This window comes from Trachypithecus francoisi, unplaced genomic scaffold (genome assembly GCF_009764315.1).
Source record: "Trachypithecus francoisi isolate TF-2019V2 unplaced genomic scaffold, Tfra_2.0 Lachesis_group12, whole genome shotgun sequence".
In the NCBI taxonomy this organism is placed as follows: domain Eukaryota; kingdom Metazoa; phylum Chordata; class Mammalia; order Primates; family Cercopithecidae; genus Trachypithecus; species Trachypithecus francoisi.
Window position 1 is genome coordinate 72,455,112 of NW_022681457.1, and position 24,553 is coordinate 72,479,664.

General features: G+C 45.2%; 1 protein-coding gene across 1 annotated transcript in view; it reads left to right on the forward strand.

Annotated features, from left to right (window-relative positions):
* The window catches only part of RAB3B (RAB3B, member RAS oncogene family), a 77,832-nt gene extending 54,983 nt beyond the window's left edge, over positions 1-22,849 (forward strand). Inside the window, exons 3-5 of the mRNA XM_033226386.1 lie at positions 752-870; positions 5,027-5,151; positions 18,355-22,849. Of these exons, the coding sequence (XP_033082277.1) occupies positions 752-870; positions 5,027-5,151; positions 18,355-18,542 (432 nt within the window). The 3' untranslated portion in view covers positions 18,543-22,849. The remainder of the gene's footprint in view (positions 1-751; positions 871-5,026; positions 5,152-18,354) is intronic.
* Positions 22,850-24,553: the final 1,704 nt, after the last annotated feature.

The following is a 24,553-nucleotide window of genomic DNA, read 5'->3' on the forward strand; positions in this document are numbered from 1 at the left end:
ATTCTAGTCAACAAGCACAATACAAGACACATAATAGATGCTCCTTAAATATGCCTTGGGTTGGTCATGGTGGCTCACCCCTGTAATCCCAGCACTTTGGGAGGCCAAGGCGGGTGGATCACATGAGGTTGGGAGTTTGAGACCTGCCTGACCAACATGGAGAAACCCCATCTCTACTAAAAATACAATATTAGCTGGTCATGGTGGTGCATGCTTGTAATCCCAGCTACTCGGGAGGCTGAGGCAGGATAATCGCTTGAACCTCGGAGGCAGAGGTTGTGGTGAGCTGAGATCGTACCATTGCACTCCAGCCTGGGCAACAAGAGCGAAACTCCGTCTCAAAAAATAATAATAAAAAAAAAAGCCTGTAATCCCAGCACTTTGGGAGGCCGAGACGGGCGGATCACGAGGTCAGGAGATCGAGACCATCCTGGCTAACATGGTGAAACCCCATCTCTACTAAAAAATGCAAAAAAAACTAGCCGGGCGAGGTGGCAGGCGCCTGTAGTCCCAGCTACTCAGGAGGCTGAGGCAGGAGAATGGCGTAAACCCAGGAGGTGGAGCTTGCAGTGAGCTGAGATCCGGCCACCGCACTCCAGCCTGGACGACAGAGTGAGACTCTGTCTCAAAAAAATAAATAAATAAATAAAATAATAAAAAATGCCTTGGGTTATTAGTTAATTGTCTTGGGGACTTTATAGGAACCAAAGCAGACTTTCTAAGAGATCGCTTCTTTTCTTTTCCTGCCCAGGACACAGCTGGGCAGGAGCGGTACCGGACCATCACGACAGCCTATTACCGTGGGGCCATGGGCTTCATTCTGATGTATGACATCACCAATGAAGAGTCCTTCAATGCTGTCCAAGACTGGTATGAGACTCATATTCATTCATTAATTTAGCAAACTGTTCATTAAAACCTAACATATGCTAGGTCCTGTATTGCGTGCTAGGGAAGCCCCGATGACCCAGATGAATCAGACATGGTTCCTGGCCTCAGGAGTTCACAGATGAGAGGAGAAGACAGATCCATAAGCAGGAATGAAAATATCATGTGATAGGCCGAGTGCAGTGGCTCACGCCTGTAATCCTAGCACTTTGGGAGGCCGAGGTGGCCAGAGCACCTGAGGTCAGGAGTTTGAGACAAGCCTGGCCAACATGGTGAAACCCCGTCTCTACAAAAAATACAAAAATTAGCCGGGCGTGGTGGCACGTGCCTGTAATCCCAGCTACTCAGGAGGCTAAGGTAGGAGAATTGCTTGAACCTGGGAGGCGGAGGTTGCAGTGAGCCGAGATCACACCACTGCACTCCAGCCTGGGCAACAGAATGAGACTCTGTCTAAAAAGAAAAAAGAAAAGAAAATGTGTGCTAGGTGCAGTGATGAAGCGAGTCATCAGAGCCGTGGGAACCCAGCAGAGGGCTCTCTGACCCAGTTTAGGGAGTCAGAGAAGGTGCCCTGAAGTTGCTGACACACATGCTGCATTTTGTAAGATGAACAGGAGTTAGCTGGAGGGACAAATGAATAAGGATGTTCCAGAAAACGAGTACAGATGTGCAAAGGTGAGAAGGTAGGTGTGAGTGTTGAAGGGCACAGGTCACGAAGGGTTTTGTGTGCTGCTATAAGGAGTTTGGATTCTGTCCCATAGATGATGACATATGAATTAGAAACGAACAGGTTCAGATTTGTGTTTCAGGAAGATTACTGTAGCTCTAGTGGAGAGTGAATCTACATAGCACTTCTCTATAAAGTTTATCCCTGGGCTGAGCCGGGTGTCCAGGAGCACATACAGTCCAAGTTTATCAAGGCTCAATATACAATGGGAATCAATACAGCACCCCAGAGTTGCAACCTCTGAGCAACTTACAGCTTTCCTCCGGGGGCACGATTCCCAGGAGAAGGGAGCGTGAGGGGAAGGACATGTGAGAGGGAGGGCCAGGACCCAGTGTCCCTGCTCAGATGAGGATGGGGGAAGGTGGGACATCTGTGCGGTGGCTGTCCTTCAGAATCAGAGAGGCTGAGCAGGCCAGGCACACAGCAGCAGGGCAGGCCAGTGCTGGGCTCGTCTCCTGCTCCCTTTTGCCCAATAGTGACCCTTTGAGGATTTCGCTTCTCCCAGGGAGCAGTTGTCATAATTGTGTGAAGCTGTGTTGGCTTCACATCCACAGCTTGAGCTGAGAGTGACCTTGTGGGCTGCCTGCTGCACTCCCCTGTTCTGACCAGCAGTTCAGGGTGTCATCAGCATGTCTGTCATTCCTGGGGGCCCGTGTTCTTCTTTTCTGCCTCTTGGTTATCCTCTTCTTCCTCCTTTCTGCCCCTTCCTTTTTTAATAACTCTTTCTTCCCTCTACCTTGGGTTTTTCTCCTCTCTTTCCTCTGTTCTCTTCCCCTTTCCTTTACTCTCTCCACTCATGATTTTCCTCCCTTCCTCCCCTCTCCCTGCTCCTCTTCTTCTCTCTCATCACATCTCCCCTGAAGTGTCTCCGCACTGCCCATTTCCCTGTTGGCCTTGACCCCCTTCCCTTCCTCCCTCAGTCTCTGCTCATTCTGCCTCAGGAACACAGTGACTTTAACACCTGGTGATGATTCCTCCAAGAATAACCTGAATTTGTTGCTAATCTGGGAGCTGAGAGGAAATGGGGTGGGAGGAGGGAGGAAGATGAAAGAAAGAGTAGCGCCAGGCGCGGTGGCTCACGCCTATAATCCCAGCACTTTGGGAGGCCGAGGCGGGCAGATCACGAGGTCAGGAGATCGAGACCATCCTGACTAACATGGTGAAACCCCGTCTCTACTAAAAATACAAAAAAGTAGCCAGGCGTGGTGGTGGGCGCCTGTAGTCCCAGCTGCTCGGGAGGCTGAGGCAGGGGAGTGGTGTGAACCCAGGAGGCGGAGCTTGCAGTGAGCTGAGATCACGCCACTGCACTCCAGCCTGGGTGACAGAGCAAGACTCTGTCTCAAAAAAAAAAAAAAGAGTAGCATGGGATATAAGGAGAGCTGGACCGAGTTACCTGTCTTGAGTCTGAAGACTGAGTGTCTGTCTCTCCCAAGCCCTGGCCTTTGAGTTTTGTCTGTGGGTAACTTGGTCTCAGCCTCACCCCTACCTGCCATCCAAGCCCCAGTGCCCAGAATGGGGCCTGGTTTCTTGTGGGCCCACAAGAAGTGGTGGTTGAGTGAATTCCATCCTTTGGGGGAATGGCTTCTCATCATAAATAAGAAGGTTGGTGGTAAGATCAGCTTTAAGAACAAGGTCAGTAATAGGTTCAGGTTGTAGTTAGGGTTGAGTTGGATTGTCAGTGTCAGGGTAGAGTCAGATTCAAGATCTGCTTCAGGACTAACCATTCACTGGCTCGTTCATTTATCAAACGTTCACTGACACCTTCTCTGCTCTGCATTCTGTGCTGGGTATTGGCATCCCAAAGATGAATAAGCCGGTCTTTGCCTTCAGGGAGAGATAGAAATTCAGCCAAGTGTAACAGGTTCCATGGTAAATGTGCAGGAGACCAAAAGAGGAAGTAATCATTTCTACTTGATGGGGTCTTTGGGGAATGTTAGGCTCATCTCCACAAAAAGATGTCTCCATAATATAAGAGAGTCCTTTTTTATTTCCTCTTAAATTTTGTTTTTAATTATAGAAGTAATACATGCTTACTTTCAAAAATGTGAAAAGTACAGAAATTTGAAAAGTTTTTTTTTTTTTTTTTTGAGAAAGAGTCTCACTCTGTCACGCAGGCTGGAGTGTAGTGATGCCATCTTGGCTCACCGCAAGCTCTGCCTCCCAGGTTCACGCCATTCTCCTGCCTCAGCCTCCTGAGTAGCTGGGACTACAAACACCCGCCACCATGCCCGGCTAATTTTTTTTTAATTTTTAGTGGAGACGGGGTATCACCGTGTTAGCCAGGATGGTCTCAATCTCCTGACCTCGTGATCCACCCACCTCTGCCTCCCAAAGTGCTGGGATTACAGGTGTGAGCCACCACGCCTGGCCGAAAAGTATTTTTTAAAAGTCTTATAATCATCTTGTGTGAAGGTAACTACTGCTGACATTTTGGTTTCTGCAAATAATCATAATCCAAGGCTTCAGGGAAGGTTTGTGAATCACATAGGAGGAGGTAGAGGCTAAGTGGATCTAGGGGAAGCTTGAAGAGGCTCCCTCAAGATGTTGTGGGATCAGCACTGGGCCCAGGAGGATGAGTTAGTTGTGGGGAAGGAATTCCCAGTGTAGGCAAAGGCACAAGCCATGGAAGAGCTTTTGGGGAATGAGTGAAAAGATTGGGAGGCAGGAGAATGGGTAATGAGACTGGAGAGGCACAGCATTAATGATCTTGAACTGAGGAATCTGGACTTGATCACATAGCTAGCTGGGGGCCAGAGAAGGCTTTTAAGAAAGGATATGTTGTGATCAAATACCTGTTTTAGAAAGAACTCTCTGCCCAGTGAGGAGAGGGATGGCCAGATATGGTAGAGGTGGACTTCAAAGAGATGGATGAGGTTTGCAGCTAGGGCTTAGGAGTCAGCATCTGTGACAGTCAGCAGGGACAGGTATCTGTCTGTCCTCAGCTGAATTAATTGGCAGTAACTTGGGTGTTGCTAGTCCTGTCGTAGAGAAACCATTTCTTCACACTTTGCAGTTTTCTTTTTGTCATAGGAGGGTATGTGTCTTGGTCAGTTTGGGCTGCTACAACAAAAATGCTATAGACTTGGTGGCTTAAATGACAGACATTTCTTTCTCACAGTTCTGGAGCTAGGAAGTCCAAGATCAAGGCTTCAGCAGCTCCAGTATCCGGAGACAGCCAGCTTCTTGTTGTATCCTCCCATGGCCAAGAGAGAAAGAGGGCTCTAGCCTCTTTCTCTTCCTGTATGGACATATTATGAGGACTCTAGCCTCATTGACATAATTACATCCCAAAGACTCCACATCCAAATACCATTACATTGGGGATTAGGCTTCAACATGTAAATCTGGAGGTAGGGACACAGACATTCAGTCTAGAGGAATATGATTAACATATCTCTTTCTGTCTCATTTTAGGGCTACTCAGATCAAGACCTACTCCTGGGACAATGCACAAGTTATTCTGGTGGGGAACAAGTGTGACATGGAGGAAGAGAGGGTTGTTCCCACTGAGAAGGGCCGGCTCCTCGCAGAGCAGCTTGGTATGTACATGACACATGTGTGTGCAAGTGTGCAGGTGTACACATGCCCATGAGAGTGGGGTAAACAGGGCACGAGTGTGTTTGTATTTATGACATTAGTGTTGTGGTTGTGAATTATGTACCTATGTGATCTGTGTGTGTTGTTTTATATTTGTATGATGTACATACGGGCTTTGTGCTGTGAGTTTTAGATAATTCATCATTTTTGATATGTATATATTTTGTTATATGGAATATGTAAATACATTTTAAATTTATAAACTCTTTTTTTACCAGTTCCTTCCACAAAGGACTTGAGATGTCTTATAAAAATTGTCACAGTACAATAAAAATAAATAAGTGAGAAAATTGGAGCAAAGGGAAAGCAAGGGTGAGGGAAAAATAAGAGGAAGCTATAGGGTAAGTATTAAGTTCTTGGACACCTGCAAGAGTTGGGCCAAAATGTTGCCTTTGAGCTTCCTAGCAACCATTGCCAAGAGGGAAACATAATCAGTTACATGGTTTAGAGTGTCCTAGTATAAAAACAAACCCGTTATTCCAGAGAAGCGCTCCTCTTCATCATCAACTGTAGAGCAGACTCTGTATGCTGAATGTGACCATGTCCTGAATATCAAACATCCTTTCAACACTGAGTATTTATATGGTGTTCTTACAGTTTATCTCAATGCAAATTCGTGCTTCTCACCAAAACACAATTCACAACAAAAAGAACTGTATGAAGGAACAAAATTATGTGGTTTGAGTATGTAGCTCATCGATGTCCTGACTTTTTCCAAGGTTAAAATATTTTGATCCTCGTGCTCCTTTGAGGCCTAGGTTCCCAGACCTGTCTCAGTGGCCCCAAAGCAGAACTCTACCTACCTTTGCTTTTATTTTATGTATTGGGGTCCAGGGTAAGGTTGCCTTACAAAAAGAGTTCCATGCCTGTAGATTTGAAAGTTTGAAATCTCCCTCTAGAATAGATGTACTGCTTAGCTTTTAGCCAGTCTCCCTAAGTATATCTCACGTCCTAAGTGTTGTAAGTATTGAGGAGTGGAGAGTTTAAAGTCTCTGATAGTTTCTGAAGAACAGATATGTGGGCTTATAGGTGGGTAATCTGTATAAAATACAAGTGTGAATTGTGTGTTTTGTATATTTGTATTATGTGTATTATGAGTATGTGTGTATGTGTGTGTCGTATACTTTCTCCTCCCCAAGGTGGCCTGTGAACTGTAGCAAACTATAAGTGCTTAATAAACAGGGAGGTTGGGTCATCTTGGGCCTTGCTGTTTCTACACTATCGCAGAGGTTCTCGGAGTCCAGAAAGTGCCTCCATGTGGTCCATAGAACAATAAGCAAGTGATGAAGCCCACACCTCAAGAACTTCAGACGGTCCCTTTAGGCTTTCAACCTGCAGTCTCCCTGGAGGCTCCCAGCACTCTCCCTGGACTGACTATATTTCATCTGCTTGGAATGCTCTCTTCTACTCCCCATCTTCTACCCTCATCCAGCTGGTGAGCCCCCATTCAGCTTTCAAAACAGCTCGCACTTCACATCTTCTATGAAACCTTTCCTAGCCCCTGGCCAGAGCTCTTTATTTGTTCCCTCACTTAATGCACCCCACACATAGAAGAGTCACAGTACCCATCATACTTGGATGCACTCATTTACTTGTCTGTCTCCCGAAAGTTCCTTGCAGACAGGAAATGAATCTTGTTTGTCTTTGTGCCTACTGTGCCTAGCATACGGCAAGACACGGAGGATGCAAAAATATGTTTTGATTAAGTTTATGATGTTAAGTATTTGGGTTCTTTATTTTATTGTCCAGTGAAGACTTCCTGCATGCCTACTCTGTTCTAGGCCCTAAGCTGTGAAATAGGCAACATTCCCTGGTCTGAAGAAGCTTGATCCAGTGAGAGAGCCCACAATAACAGTCATAGTCCAAGTGGTCAGGGCTGTGACAGAGGGATGTTGGGGAACATAGAGGAGGAACCTGATTCTCCTGGGGTCAGAGAACATGATGCCCAAGCGGAGTCTTGAAGATAAGTAGGACCAGTCAAGTGAAGAGGAGAGTTAAGGGCATTCCAGGCAGGAGCATAACCCTGGCAGAGGCAAGGAACGGCCTTGTGGGTCAGGGAACCATAAATCACTGGATGGTGTGGGTCTGGAGTAGTGTTGCCCAAAGAGGGCACTCATGCCACTGGAACTGTGCAGGATGATTTTCTGTATTTATTTTCTAATACATATTTGGATATGTATTAGAAAAAAATATACCAGCTTGCCAAGCCCTTCTCACTAAGATTTTTTTTTGAGATGGAGTTTCACTCTTGTTGCCCAGGTTGGAGTGCAGTGGGGCGATCTCAGCTCACTGCAATCTCTGCCGCCAGGGTTCAAGCGATTCTCCTGCCTCAGCCTCCCGAGTAGCTGGGATTATAGGCACTCACCACCATGCCTGGCTAATTTTTTGTATTTTCAGTAGAGACAGGGTTTCATCATGTTGGCCAGGCTGGTCTCGGACTCCTGACTTCAGGTGATCCACCCGCCTGGGCCTCCTAAAGTGCTGGGTTGTAGGCATGAGCTACCGCACATGGCCATTCTAAGATTTTTTTAAAGGTGAATTGGCTAAACACTTATTAGGTGCTTACCTTGTGTCAGGCACTATTTATTCTAAGTGTTTTAAAGTATTATGCATCTAATTTAATCCCCCTAAAACCCTCCAAGATATGTTCTTTCCTTATCTCCACATTTTGTGTGTGTGTGTGTGTGTGTGTGTGTGTAACAGATGAGAAAAGTGAGGCACAGAGAAGTTCAGTAACTTGCCAAAGCCACACAGCTAGTAAGAGCATAGAACCAGTATTTCAACCCACACGATAGTCTGGCTCCCAGAGCCTGTGCTCCTAACCAGTTAACTTCACTACACAGCAAATGTGGTAATCATAGCTAATATATATTTAACAAGGCACTATGTGAAATGTTTAGCATTAATTATCTCATTTAAGTCTTTTTATAAACCTTCAAGGTAGGTACTATAGAGCATGTCCAAAAATGAGGTTCAGAGAGGTTAAATAACTTGCTCAAGCTTATACCATTAGCAAGTAGTGGAGTCGTATAAACCTATCAAATGTATTTAGGAACACAGATAGAACACGTGAGATTAAATCTTAGTGCAGTGTTTTTAGGAAGGCACTTAAAGAAGACCTTAATTAATTGGTTAGGTTTGGGCAGGTCAAGATAACCCATCTCTGCCCAACTCAACTCCCTGAGCTTTCTGCTATTGATGACCAGAACTTGCCTATTTACATGTTTCTCTCTCCTCCTAGGCTTCTACTGCAATGGATTGTGTCTGATTTATTTCATTATCCTAAGGACCCAACATAGGGTAGATATTCATTAATACATTTTACTTATTCAGTGAAAAACATTTATTGAGCATGCTGAGCCAAGTGCTGCCCTGGCACTTAAGATATAATGAATGATGAACAAACAGCTGCAATCCTTACTGTCATGAAACTAATGGGGAAAGAGACATTAAACAAATACTTATACAAATATTAATTAAAAATTGTGTAAATAAATGGGTAAACTGTATGGTATATGAATTATGGCTCAATACAGTTGTTAAAATTGTGATATGTTCTACTTGAGTTAGGACTCTTCTTATTGCAAGTGATAAAATCACAAATCAAACTAGCTTTAATAAAAAGAAATAGAACTGGCTGGGCACAGTGGCTCATGCCTGTAATCCCAGCACTTTGGGAGGCTGAGGTGGGCGGATCACTTGAGGTCAGCCTGGTTTGAAACCAGTCTGGTCAACACGGTGAAACCCCGTCTCTACTAAAAATATAAAAATTAGCTGAGCATGTAGTCCCAGCTACTCGGGAGGCTGAAGCAGGAGAATTGCTTGAACCCAGGAGGTGGAAGTTACAATGAACTGAGATTACCCCACTGCACTCCAGCCTGGGTGACAGAGCAAGACTCCATCTCGAAAAAGGAAAAAAAAAGAGAGAATGTATGAGCTCCTGTAACTGGGAAGTCCATGAGACCCAGGGTTCAATTGCACTCTTCATTTCTTAGCTTTACTTGTCCCCTCAGCCTCCTTCTATAGCCAGACTCTCTGCATGGGGAGTTAGAAGGATGATGGCAGATTCATGGCTTCCCAATTCCTGTGAAAAGAGACCTCTCTCCCAACCACTATGTATCAATAGCAGGGAATATTATGATTGGTCACCTGTGAGTCATGTGCCCATCCCAGTGGCTGCGGGAGGCAAGTATGGCAACATAGTCCCAATATAACTGTTTAAAATGGTGGTTTCCTAAAGGAGGGAATGAAGGGGGCAGATAGAAGTTAACGTAAGTCCACCACAAGTGCTATGAAAAAAGTGCAAGAGAGAAACCTAATTTTAGGCTGGAGAGTTAAGGTTTTCTGAGAAAGTGACACTTAAGGTGAGAACAAAAGGATGAGAAAAAGCTAGCCAGGCAAAGAGTAGAGTGTGGGGAGGGACATGTTCCACATCAAGAATAGTCCCAATGTGGGTTAAAGCATGAAATATTCATGAAATTGAAAGAAGGCCATGGCACAGGGACTAAATAATCAAGGGAGAGTAGCATGAGATGAGGATGGACAGATGGGCAGGGATCAGAAGGTACAGAAACTTGTAGACCATGTTAAGAATTTTGCCAGGATATGATCAGATCTGGGAACAGTGATGGGGGATGCTCAGCCTCACCTAGTGCCTACCCCTCTGCTGTCTCAGGTATTAAGTCAGTTTCAGTGGTGTCTTTGCCAGTGCAGTAATGCCATTCTCTGCTTTATGGGATCCCTCCTCAGGATTCCCTTTCTTGTAGCTTTTCTCAGCTCACTCAGTCAAGACTATTGATATGGCTAATGATTCGCGTTTATTAAAGCTGTGAGGTTGGGCTTGGTGGCTCATGCCTGTAATCCCAGCACTTTGGGAGGCTGAGGCGGGTGGATCACCTGAGGTCTGGAGTTTGAGACCAGCCTGACCAACATGGAGAAACCTCATCTCTACTAAAAATACAAAAGTTAGCCAGGCGTGGTGGTGCATGCCTGTAATACCAGCTACTTGGGAGGCTGAGGCAGGAGAATCGCTTGAACCCGGGAGGCAGAGGTTGCGGTGAGCAGAGATTGCACCATTGCACTCCAGCCTGGGTAACAAGAGCAAAACTCCGTTTAAAAAAAGAAAAAAAAATGCTATATGTGGTTGGCCTTCCATATCCTTAAAGTTCCTGGGACTTGGTTGAGATCATATAGATGATGAGGCAGGTGGGTGTTTAGAAGAGTAGAGGAGTTTTAGGGACTTTTATTTCAGGAAGCATGACCTTTTAGGGTTCTGCCTCCACGTGCCCCTCGGAAAGGGGCTTCTTGTCCCTTTTCCTGGATCTGACTGGAGATCCGGCCAGAACCCAGGGAGGCTAGTAAAAGGGAAATGTGCTTCTGCCTACAAAGGAAGGAGAGACCATCCACAATATAGTTTTTTGTTTTGTTTTATTTTGTTTTGAGACAAGGTCTTGCTCTGTCATCCAGGCTGGAGTGCAGTGACACAATCTTGGCTCACTGCAACCCTCACCTACTGAACTCAAGCAATCTTCCTGCCTCAGCCTCCTGATCCCAAATAGCTGGGATTATAGGCATGCACCACCATGCCCAGCTAACTTTTATGTTTTTTGTTTGTTTGCTTGCTTTTTTGGTAGGGACGGGGTTTCACTGTGTTGCCCAGGCTGGTCTCAAACTCCTAGGCTCAAGTGATCTGCCAGCTTTGGTCTCCCAAAGTGCTGGGATTACAGGCATGAGCCACCATGGCCAGCCTAAAATGTAATTTTGAAACACACACATACCATCATAGTGTAGTGGGAAAAGCATGCCCAGACTAGGAGTTAGGAGATTCAGAGTTTTATCCTGCTTCTGCTACTACTTTACTGTGCGACTTTGAGCATTGCATTTGCTGTCTCTGGGTCTCAGTTTACCCATCTGTAAAACATGCAGTTTGGATTTGTTGCGTAGGAAGATCTGTTTGGCCCTATCCCACTTTGATTCTGTGATTTCAATTTACCCAATTCCCCATTCATCACTCAGACCCCACAGACCCTCATACACTTACTTGTTTATTTTAGGTGCTCAATAAATGTGTGTGTGTGTGTGTGTGTGTGTGTGTGTGTGTGTTTTCTAGATTGAGATCAACTATAGGAACCTTTCATCATTGAGTCTGTTTGCAGAGAAAGAAAGGCCTGGTTGGCATTGACGATAACTAACAGTGACTCAAAATTCACAATATGCTTTCACGAAAATCCTCTTGTGATCTTTGCTGTCACTCCTAGCATGGAAAGCTGCATTATCATACTATAGTAATACAGTATCTGTATTGCTGTATAGTACATAGTATATTATCATCAGTACAGTAAATCAGTGATTTTCTTGATGAAGAAGCTGAGTCCAGACCACTTGCATTTTCTTGCACACAATGAGCTGTGCCACACTTCTGTGTCTTTATTTTCCCACTCTAAGGTTATGTAACTTTTCTAAGCTATATAAGTATTAGGTGGCAGGCCCCGTATTCAAACTCAGACTTTGGACTCAAAATCCTAATGTCACGTCATCCAATGGTGTTTTTCCAAAAGCCTGTCATAGTTGCTCTTCACATTTCCACACTCAGTCACAAAGTTGGTGAGATTACTTTATGCTGTGGTAACACACAACCTGAGTCAGGAGCTTAGATAATAAGGGTTTCTTTCTCACTCATTCCATACCAACTACAAGTCAGCTGCAACTCTGTTCCATGCATTTTCTTACTCTGGGGTCCGTTTGGGATGGCTAAACCACACAAAGCCTTTTAAAGCTTCTTTGGGACTTGGATCACATCACTTCTGCCCACATCCATTGGCCAAAGTAAGTCACATAATCAAACTTGATGTCGATGGAGTGGGGAGACGTATTCTTCCCACAAGGAGGCACTGCAAGCTAATGGTAATGTGGAGGTATAAAATCTCTTTCAGGGAAGGCAGTTTACAGTCACTGAACACATCATGGACTCTGGGGGCACAGAGGTGAGTGGGTTCCCTTCCCTCAAGATACACACTGACTAGGGAAACAAAATTGTAAACAGATAATTATAACCTTCTTTGGGTCGATGGCTAAGCCAGTCCTCAGCCTGTTTGCTATTACTCTTCACCCTCTCCTGTTCTTTTTCCTGCAACCTTTTCTGAGGGGTTGACCTTTGCAGGCTATGTTTCCCAGGCTCCTGTGATAGTAGCTTCTGGCTGGGACTAGCCAAGGGAAAATATTGGCAGGTGATTGGAGATGCAGAAAAGGGAGAAATCCAGGTATTTTCCCCCTGCCTCGGCTGGTCCCGCAGCAGGGGCTGCTTCTCCACTGTGACTCCTGCTCTCATGGTTCCAGCTTCTTTTAGCTCTAATACTAGTATTTTTTGCTTTTGACAATCTCTGGGTTTCCTCAGTATTCTCTTTAGCTTCTTAGTTCTTCCATCACCTATATAAGCAATTCCTTCTGGTTTAAAGAATAGTTCCCATTTTTCTGGTTGGTTCTGACTGAAACAATCACACAAAGCGCCATGAGAGTGCAGGGGAGAGAGACATTGTATGTTCTGAGTGGTAGAGGTGTTGCGGCGAAGAAAAAGTGAAGCTTCTCTGGGATCAGTAATTCCACAGGTGAGTAATGAAGATGATTAGGAGTAGGAGCTAGAGATTAATAACATGAGCAATGGCACAAAATGAGGAAGCGCTGATGTTTCTGGAGCATAGTGTGAGCCACGAAGATGAAGCTGGGGAAGTAGAGACCAGGCCATGCCAGGTCTTGGGTGTTCAGCCAGTGAGGCTGGATACTGAATTGATCAGACCTCTTTCAATTCCAGTGACACAAATCCAAGTCAAAATAGCTCAAGTTACAGGGACAGGTGAATAGCTGAAGCAAAATGGAAGAGAAGGTTCATCCAAGGTGGCGGATGGATTGTCCACATGACACTCGAAGTTCCTGAGAATGAAAACAAGCCTTGAGTAGAAAGGAAGACAGTGAGTCCCACTGAGCCCAAATCATCAGTGACTAGAGGATGTGAGTTGAAGGTTGATAAATGACAGAGATGAGGCCGTGTCAGAGCAGGATGGAGAAGGGATTTGAACTGTGGAGGAGACATGTTCTGGAGTAGTGTTGGGATGAGGAGAGGTAAGTTTAGCTGGTTGCAAGTTTCTGAATAGAATTCTGATGTCATATTCAGAAACAGGCAGTGTGGATGCAGTCTATGGGTCTGTGACAGCTGCCTTTGGACACAACTGATAAACATCATTTTTGAGGGGTAGGGGAACATCTCAGATTCAGTTAAGAACTGAGCCCCATTAAAGACAGCAGAAATGTCATTGTTTTGAAGCCAATTAGGAGGAGAAAAGGACTGGGGGCTAGTCTGGTTAATTGGTTGTCATCTTCCTGGCCTCACTAGATTCTCAGCTCCTAAGAGTCCTTATTAATGAACCTGAGGAAAAGGTTACCGTATGGACCTACTCATGAAGAATATTTCAGGAATCTGACAGTAATTGGGTGGGGTGCATTTGGGGTTATTCTGCAAAGCAAAAGAGGCCCTTGAGCTGGCTAGACCCATGAGTTGGTAACTTGAGTCAGAGTTCTCACACTCCGGGTACCTTTGAGATGACAGTAAAGACATCTCCACGGCATGACACAAGAGCTCCCCCTGTTTGGCCCCCTATTGACTCATCTCTCACCACTTAGGATTTTCTGTTCTAAGGATAACAAACTGCTATGGCCCTTTTGGCGTAGACCAAGGCTGATTTTGCCGCCTTATCTGTGCTGTATTCATGCTGTCTCCCCTGCCTGTTGTGCTATGCTAGACATGCCTATGCTCACACATGCACTCACAGTGACGTGTCTTTGTCTAGCTGATATCTGCTTAAGCATCAGCTTCTCCAAGAAACCTTCCCTGGTCTCCAGGCTTGGTTAGATGCTTTCTCTGTGCCCTGACAATCTACCCTGGCTTCCCTCCATTCCAACACTTATTACCCTGTAATATCGTCAGTGTGTCTATCTTCCACACAGACTAGGGGCTCCTCAAAGGTAGGGGCTGTGTCTGATTCACCTCACTGTCCCCAGTGCCCAGTACAGGGTCTACCATGCTCATTGAGCTGAGCTTTCATGACCCACACTATCCGTATCCCCTCAACCACACCCTCCTTGCTCATTCCCACCACCTTAATTCAACTATTCATTCCACCAACATTCACTAAGCACCTACTCTTCCAGCTGGTGCTGGGACTCAGAATGACATAGTTCCTGTTTGGGGAAGCTCCCTGTCTATATGGACTTCTGCCATGCGGTGTAAAAAGTGCTATGGCAGGAGGAAGCACAGAGGAGAATGAAGATACCATATGTAAGCTGAGTCCTGAAGAATGAGAAGAAGTTAGGTGAAGAGTTTTGCTTAATTCTTTTTCATGTAATTTATTTGTGTATTCATTTATTTATTTATGGTCTCGAACACCTGACCTTAAGCAATCTTCCTGCCTTGGCACCCCCAAAGCGCTGGGATTCCAGGCTTGAGCCACCGGCACCTAGCCAGTTTTGCTCAGTTTTGACCTTTTTTTTTTTTTTTTTTTTTTTTTTTGAGACAGAGTCTCACTCTGTCCCCCAGGCAGGAGTGCAGTGGCACAATCTCAGCTCACTGCAACATCCCTCTCCCAGGTTCAAGTGATTCTTCTGCCTCAGCCTCCCGAGTAGCTAGGATTACAGGTGTGTGCCACCACACCTGGCTAATTTTTGTATTTTTAGGGGTTTCACTATGTTGTCCAGGCTGGTCTCTAACTCCTGACCTCAGGTGATCCACCCACCTCAGCCTCCCAAACTGCAGGGATTACAGGCGTGAGCCACCGCACCCAGCCTGAGTTCTGATTTTAAAGGCTCACATCCTCACTAACTTCAAGAAGCTTCCTCCTCCTCTCCTTCCCTGCCAGCCTCTCCCTCTCCTGCATCCCTGCATGACCTCCGGTTTCCTCTACCTGGGTTAGAATGTTACAGCTTGTTCTGTTGCTGTTCCAACTGAGAGTGAGACAAGGAGGCATAAGGGATAGACCTCTGGCCCATCTCTGAGTCTCAGTTTTCCTGTCTGCAAATTACAAGTGATAACCTTTACCTTGCCCCACCCCACTCACATGATTGCTTTTGTATTTGTGAACTGTTCATGTGAACTGCAGATGTGAGAGACTGATGCCTTTATTAGTATGTCTTTTCTACGACTATAATTGATCTCCCTGTATCTGTATCTCTAACACTCAACACAAGACATCACACAAGGTCAATGTTCAATAAAGACTTGGTGGGCCAGGCACTGTGGCTCATGCCTGTAATCCCAGCACTTTGGGAGACCGAGGCAGGCAGATCACCTGAGGACGGGAGTTCCAGACTAGCCTGACCAATATGGTGAAACCTCATCTCTACTAAAAATACAATAGCCGGGCATGGTGGGCACCTGTAATCCCAGCTACTCAGGAGGCTGAGGCAGGAGAATCGCTTGAACCTGGGAGACAGAGGTTGCAGTGAGCCGAGATTATGCCACTGCACTCCCGCCTGGGTGACAGAGCAAGACTCCATCTCTCAAAATAAATAAATAAATAAATAAATGATTAAAAAAAAAAAAGACCTGGCTTATTGATTGACCCTAAGTGATGAAGACAAAGAGATTTCCCCAAAGGCCCTGGGAGACAGTAGAGGTTCAAGGAAGCTGGGAGTAAGGTGGGCCAGGAACATATAGGAAAGAGAATTGCCATGTATTCGCGTGCCAATTGCGTCATATACTTTCATGGATTTAATTTTCATTACTATCCTATGGGGTAGGTAGTATTCGCCTCATTCTACAGATGAGGAAACAGAGACTGGGAGCAATTAGGCAACTTGCCCAAGATCACGCAGCTAGTAGCTGCCCTCTGTACAATGTGGCATGTCCTCCCCTCAGTGCCACTTCCTCACAAGAGATTTGTACCCCTGGCCTTGAACTGTGTCCTCATCTTCATCTAAGCTGAAAACCTATTTACTTATTTACCTATCTGCCTCTTTCCTAAATAAACGATACATTCCCCGCACCTCCCCAAACACTGCCCCTTGTGATAAGGCAGTCAAAGACTGGGTAGTCAATTTTTGTGATGTTCATTAAGGAAAAACAATATGCTTGAGGGTCTCTGAAGCTGACTGGGTTTCTATGGCCTGAGGATAATGAGCCAGCAGCTGTCTTCTTCATCACATGTCCACAATTAGCAGGCACTTCTGCCGCTTGTCTTTCTCAGGTCAGGAAATGGGCCACCGGAGAGGCTGTCAGCTGGAGGGGTGGGCTGGCAGGAACGGCATGTGCCTTCCAGCCAGAAGGCAGGGAAAAGAGGGGCTTTGTTTATACCTGGTCTGCTTCAGCCCTCCCTGTGGACGGTGGAATAATAGGGAGAAAGAGGGAGGGGGAAAGAGATCCCTCCTTTGTTAGAGAAGATGATAAAAGAGGGAGAAAGAGATGGAGAGGAGGTGGGAGGAACAAGTTGAAAGAATAGAAAGAAACTGTCTTTATAACAGGCCACTTTTTTACAGCAACGTATTCATCATCTCACTCACTCCTCCCACCTGTTCTTGGTAGGAAGCCACTGTTGTTTTCCTTATCTGACAAGGAGTCTGAGAATTAGAGAGGTTAAGTGAGCAGAGAGGTGAAGTGACTTGCCCAGACTCAGATACTGTTAGTTGGATTAAAGCAGAGGAGGTCAAAGACAGTTGTAAAGGAAGAAAAAGGTATAATCAGAAAAAAAAAAAAAAAAAGCCAAGTAAAAGAGAAAAGGGGGAAGAAATGAGAGGCAGAGCTGTGTGTGGACTTTGCAGACAGCCAAACCCAGGTCTAAACCCAGTTTCCGCTGATACAGCCACATGACTGTGTGAGTTATGCTGTCTGTCATATTCTCATTTATAAATTGGAGATGATGTTATTTACCCAACTGGTTATTGTGAGGATTAAAGATGATATCAGTAAAGCTCCTAGCATAGTGTCTGGCATATAGTAGTTGCCCCAAAGATATTAGGAATCCCAAGGAGAAAGTGCAAGGGACACAGGGGAAAGGCTCCGAAAGAAGGGAAAGAGGAAGGCAGATGGACAAGAGAAGTGGGAGAGGGCCAGGGACTGAGGGAGAGGGCCACTTTTGCTTCTAAGGGCTGCCACCAAGTTGACCAAGATTCCTCGGGTAGAAAGCAGCCTTTTTGAATCAGGAGGGCCTTTGCTATGTCTCTTGGGACAACCAAGTTCTGTTCATCACAGAAAGTGTCGCTAAGGGTCTCAAGATACAAAATAGACAAGAATGTTGCACACCTCGGATGTAGTTTTCCCTGGGCCTTTTGTTGGGTTTGTGGAGGGAGGGTGAGATCTGTTGGATCATTTCAGTGGAATTCAGGGAGGGGGAACCCCACTAAGTGGAAATAAACCGGTGTGGCTATGGGTGGAAAAGGCAAAGAAGACTTATTCAGTGTGAATCTTGAGGTGCCTCCTAGAGCCCAGACTGGAGCTGGCCAGCCTAGGGGGAATGAGAGGCAGGGGAAAGAGGAGGAAAATCCCTGCAAAAAAGTCCAAAACTGGGGCTTCTCATACTGGTGCTTTTCCTTATCTTGGGCAAGCTAGCTTACTTCTGTAAGCCAGTGTTTGCATTAGTGAAGTGGAGAGGATCTGACTGACACTTCTTCCCCAGGGGCAACATGAAGATCAAATAAAATAATCTATGTGATAAGTGCTTTGGAAACTGTGAAGTGCCGTGGACACACATTTATGCATTTGTTCTGTCAGCAAACACTAATGATCCCCTTTGTGTCAGGCACAGGGCTATACATTTCACATACATTGTCCTGCCTGATCCTTGAAATAACTCTATGAGGTAGGTAAAATTATCCCTTTTTTTACAAACTAGGAAATTGATTTGTAAAGAGAATAAGTGACTTAGCCTGGAATTAAACAGCTGGGCAGTGGTATAGCTAGGATCAGTCTGACTGAAAGACCAGTGCAGGAAACTCCTGCCCTGTGCCGTCTCCTTGAAGCAGAATCCCCTGTCCATGGAATTGGGACTCTTTGCTTCACTCCTGAGCACTGGAAATATTAATCCAGAGTGCTTGGGCTGAGGGCACAGAAGCGTTCCAGCAGAAGGGATGGGAAAAGGCCTTATCTGTATCTCTCCTCTTTCCAGGGTTTGATTTCTTTGAAGCCAGCGCGAAGGAGAACATCAGTGTAAGGCAGGCCTTCGAGCGCCTGGTGGATGCCATTTGCGACAAGATGTCTGATTCGCTGGACACAGACCCCTCGATGCTGGGCTCCTCCAAGAACACGCGTCTCTCGGACACCCCACCGCTGCTGCAGCAGAACTGCTCATGCTAGGCAAGGCCCACCTTCCTGACCTCCCCTCGTTGTGGCCCCACACCCAGTCTGCTTCTCCCTGTTACACACTGTCCACTCTCAGCCCCGACCAAGATGAGCTGCTGCTATTCTTTGCCTGCCCCCGGGGTTCTCTGCAGATGTTCCCAGTAATAGATACTCAGCACTAGACTAACAGAACAGGTCACTACATGGGTGGAGATTCACTTTACAAAAGAAGACTCTGTTTTATGAAGGGGATTCACTACAGGGACTTAAAAGCAGTCTCTTCTCTGCCTTTAAAATGAGAGTTCCTCCATTTACCAAAATTTGACACACCCACATTCTTCAGGGGCATGCCAATTGTGTAAAGTGAGGCTCGCCTGCATAGCTAATCCTATTAAAGACAACTTCCCAAAGCACAATGTGCTTGTTTCCTATCGGGCTCCCTGTGGGGCTTTCTCTCTATAAGTCAAGCTTGGGTTCTCAAAGCCCTGTGCCTGTTACCACAGATGCCCACAGGGCCTGGGCAGTTGCTGTGGTGACAGGCAGAGCTAATCTTCAGAGAGCTCAGACTCTCTAATGATGCTGAAGGAGCAAAGGCTGAGTCGGAAACACACTTAAGAGAAAATGATTATCCTCTACAGAATGTCAGAGGTTCCTGCTATAGGAAAGAGCAGGCACGTATGCTCAAGAAAGACAGAGAAAACGAGAAACAGGCAAGATCAAGACACAGATCATGAGTTTCTGATTTTGCTGCTTTCCAATTGGTTCTTAACTGTGGGAACTTAGTAAAATTGGCTATTGGTTCTTTGACTCCTAGAACCTGAGGATTTTAGAGTTGACGGGATTCCCAAATTTACCTAGTTTGACTAGTCAATTCTAACCTTCTTTTTTCTGACAAGTGACTGTCAAGCCTAACAACCAAATCTCTTTCTTCTAAAGCACACCTTCTAGGCAGGGACAAGAGCTCATTTTCCACACCATCTTGGTTAACTCTCATAGAAAGTTTTCCTTGCTTCAAGCTCAAATCTGCCTCCTGGAAATTCTTCTTCTTCCCTCCCTGTTGGTACCAGCTCTGCTGTTGGAGACTTCACAGTCTCTGCTCTCTCTGCCCTGTGACACCCTCAGACTATTTGAGAACAGGAATCATGACTCCTGGGACTTGCCTTTTCTCTAGGTCAATACCTCTATAATTCCATCGGCTGTTCTTCATAGGCTCTTCTCCCCATCCTGCCCCTTTCCTGCAATCCATCTTTTAATTGCTCTCGAGCAGTCTAACTGAGAAGTGTGATTTGAAGCAAAATAAATCTAAGGTGGTATGACCCTGAAAAAATTGAGAAAATTGAACTCAAAGATCCCGATCCCGACCCCATTCTCCTGGGAGTGAAACCTTAGTTTCTACCAGAGTGCATGGGAAACCACTTCTGGTGGAAGCCCCTTAATTAAACACCTGAGGAAAAAAAGAAACTCAGAGACCAGAGTGAATTCGCTCATTATTCTAGCTTGCTTGGCCACAGGGACATATTTGGTTTGGGCTGAAATAATGGCATAGAACTGGCAATGATTCCAGAAAATCTTTCTTCTATATCATGGTCTGAATCCTCAGCCACCTCAAAAGTCAGCGGGCAGGGGGAGTCTCTCCCCAGTTTTCTCTTCATTTCAAATGAGGTTCATTGTCCTAGAAAAGTACATTAACTAGCAACTAGTCCAATGACTAAATACAAGGACCATCCAGGGCACTGTGGCTCACACCTGTAATCCCAGCACTTTGGAAAGCCAAGGCAGGAGGAACACTTGAGGCCAGGAGTTCGAGACCAGCCTGAGCAATATGGTCAAATTCCATCCCTACCAAAAAAAAAAAAAAAAAAATTAGCCACATGTGGTGGTGCACGCCTATAGTCTCAGCTACTTGGGAGGCTGAGGCAGGAGGATTGCTTGCACCCAGGAATTTGACGTTGCAGTGAGTTGTAATCATGCCACTGCGTTCCAGTCTGGGTGACAGAGTAAGACCCTCTCTCTCTTTATCTCTCTCTCTCTCCTTTTTTTTTAAAGGAGTCAGCTCTACAAAGATGCTGCTTTCTTTGATGCAATGCAGAGAACAGAGCTTTGGACTTGGAATCAGGAGACCTGGACTCTGTCATTAAATCAACTGTGACTCTGGACCAGTTACTCCCCATTTTTGAGTCTTGACTTCCTACTTATAAAATGAGGGAGCTTATTTGGATGATCTTTTAGGTCCCTTTTGGCACTAATAACTTGGTGACTCTTTTATCTTACCTTCACCATTTCAGTTGATCCACCAAACAAACCTGAGAGATCAGGATTGGTATCCCAGTGTTGTCTTGGCCAACTCTGATGTCATGCTTACTCTGTACTAGACATTGTTCCAAGCATTTTACATGCATTAACTCATTTATCTTCCCAACATCTTGTGAGGGAGGCACTATAGTGAGCCTCATTTGAAGATGAGGAAACAAAGGTACAAAGAGGTTCTAGCTTGACCTCTAAGGTCACATAGGAAGTAAGTGGTAGAGCTGTAGTTCACATCCAGGCAGTAGGTTCCAAGGTCTGTGTTCTTAACCACATTCTGGGCTGCATCTTTTATAGACAAACTATGATCCAGAGGGATTACGAGAATTGGATCACATACCAAGAGAGTGTTAAAGCCACATTAGGATTCAATTCCAGGGCCATCAGATTCCAAGTCCACTGGAGAAAAGATGTATATCTCTAATCTGTTAACAAATTGCTCAACTACTCAGACTAATCCGAGGTGATGGATGTCTCATGCTCAGGAAAGGCGAGTCAGTCTCTGAGGCCACAGATCCCATGGGTCTGGGTAGAAAATGCCCAGTACTTCCCAGTCCCAAGTGCTGGCTTTCCCTGTACCTGCCTCTGCCAGGCAACACTTAGCAGGCTCCCAAGCAGCAGGAGCTTCCATGCTCCACTTTGAACAGCCTCCATGCTCCAGCAAGGGGGCATTTGTAAAGAGTGACTTGATTAACTTTTCTGACCATGGGTATAATACAGTTGCTTCAGAGGGCAGTGATTCTGGCTGTGATTTTTACACTGTGGCATTGTATACAGTGTCACAGATAATTACTGTTTTTTTCTGGTCGTTAACACTCATCTACTTTAGTACTAGGATTTCAGACCAAGGTTCTCATGACCTCTGGATATTTTAGTATCTATATCCAATAATCTTTTCTCTCCTACTGAATATCCAGGCAAAGATCAAATCGTTTTCTTTAAAACTGTCAAATTCTGTAAAACTCAGGAACTAGTTCAAGGAAACAGGCGTCTTCACAATAGATGGAATCAAGAGTTAAATGTTATAGTGGCAAGCTCATCTACTGGGCAACAGACAACCAGACCTACTTGTGAGATGGCAGCTCCCCAGCCCTGTTCTGTGACCTCATTTCTGTCGAATGAAAGGCAGCAGCTTCCAGCTGATTGCAGCATAGTGTTCATCAATCACAGTAATAGCGCGATTAGCCACCAAGGTTCAAGCTGCATAATATGTGTTAGTGGCAACTTGTCCTGGATTTAATCTTCCTAAACAATCCAAATAAAATATTTAAAAACTCTTGACTTCTGGCTGGGCACAGCAGCTCACACCTGTAATTCCAGCACTTTGGGAGGCTGAGGTGGGCGGATCACCTGGTTCAAGACCAGCCTGGGCAATATGGTGAAGCCCCATCTCTACTAAAAATACAAAAACTATCCAGGCGTGGTGGCGGGCACCTGAAATCCCTACTCAGGAGGCTGAGGCAGAGAATTGCTTGAACCTGGGAGGCGGAGGTTGCAGTGAGCCGAGATCGTGCCACTGCACTTCAGCCTGGGTGACACAGCGAGACTCCATCTCAAAACAAAATAAACAAACAAACAACAACAACAACAAAAAACCTCTTGACTACTAAAGAGGCAAAAGTAGGCCAAAAGTGCGATACAGTATTGTGTTTGTTTACAACATCTATTTTAAATGCATATGTATCTGTAAATACAAAGTGATTCGTGACTTATTGTCTCCTCAGTCTGTAGCAATATTAACTTCTAGGAGCAGCAGTCAGGTATAGTGTACTGAATGGTCACAGACTCATTGATCATCAGATCTGGAAAGGAGCTTAGAGAAGATCTGTTCCAGCCTCCTATTTTATAGAAGGGAAGGTTGACGTCCAAGGATTGGAAGGAAATCTCCTAATTACTCTGAGAGTACTGCAGTGATGAAACCAGGACTAGGTCCTGGATCACCTCTGAGAAGACATTTAGCTATTTGAGTATCAACTAGGGCCTAGCATTATTAAGCACTAGATACATACAGATGAAAAGAAATGATCCCTGCATGCAAGGTCCTTATGGTCTAATGGAGGTGCTGTTTCTAAAATATTGTTGTCCCAATTTGGCAGTCAAGGAAACAGCCCTGGAAAAGTTAACATGCTCAAGTCACCCACTGGTATCATTTGAACCCTCCTCTGTCTGACTCATGCTCTTTTAAATTTTTTTCTTCAGATTGTCTTAGAAGGGTAGATGGGATATACCCTCTGGTAGTACCAGGCGCCCAAGGATTCTTAGAGTTAAATAACCTCAGTTAATTAAATAACCACAATTGCTTGGTGACCAAAGCCTTATAACATCCGCAGAATGAGAGCATTCTCCAGACCTGACTCCGCAACTCTTATCACCTGCTCCTGCCTGCCACTAAGCTCCTTGCTTGGATATCAAGTTTCCTGGAGTATCCTGAGGAATGTTTGTTTGACTTTGTTTGCCAACAGTTTGGGGGAAGGGGAAAGAACTACAATAATCAGTGTCCTGTGATCTCATTGATTTCAGATTCGCTGTCCCAAGCCTACACCCAATTACCTGCCATAGTTGGGGAATCAAGTAGCATCCTGTGGCTGGAAGTAGATGCAAAACACTAGTCCATGAGATATAAATACTGTTAAATGATGGCTTTTTAAGGTCCTGATCCGTTATATGAAGTAGGCAAAATTCAAATTTATTTATTCATTTATTTTCTCAACAAATGAATATATATTATGTGCCAGGATGCAAGTAGTGGCAAATTAGGCACCGTTCTTGCTTTCATGAAATGTATAGCTTCATGATTTAGTCTAGACGTTGTCAAATCATCATCCAAATATAATTACAAAGTACTCTAAAGGAAAGGCACATGATGCTATGAGAACATTCACCTGGGAAACCTGAATCACCTTTGAGAAACTGTTTCAGGGGCTCTTGGAAGTCTGCTGCTCCCAAATATCTCTGCTACCCACTGGCCATTGCTTTACATTCCTCAACTAAGCTTTCATCTTTTGATGAAAGTGCTAACCTTTGATGTCTGATCAAATACAAATGCCCCAAGAAGAGTCAGGATAGGAGAAGGAATATCTGTACCTGTGAAACATTGTTAGGCTGCCTGGCTATGAGTTCATTGTTGTTTTCTGAAGGACATAACCAACCACTCCAAAACTTATAGGTTTAAAACAGCAAACATGTATCATTTCTTACGATTCTGTGGGTTAGCTGGGTGGTTCTTCTGGCTGAGGCAGGATGGTCTAGGATAGCTACATCCATATGTCTGGGGTCCCAGCTGAGATGACTGGGGCTGTTGAGGCCTTTCTCCCTGTGGTGTCATCCTCCAGAAGGCTGCCCAGATTTGTCCATATGGTGGCAGGAGTTTCCTCAAAGCAAGAGAGGGCAAGATCCAACACAGAAGCACTTTTCAAGCTCTGTTTCCATCACATTTGCAAATGTCTCACTGATGAACACAAGTTCCATGGCCAAGCCCAGTTTTAAGAAATGGAGAAATAGGGCTAGGCTCAGTGGCTCATGCCTGTAATCTCAGCATTTTGGGAGGCCAAGACACGCGGATCACTTGAGGTCAGGAGTTCTAGACCAGCCTGGCCAACATGGTGAAACCCCATCTCTACTAAAAATATAAAAATTAGCTGGGCGTGGTGGCGGGCATCTGTAATCCCAGCTACTTGGGAGGCTGAAGCACAAGAATTGCTTGAACCCAGGAGGAGGAGGTT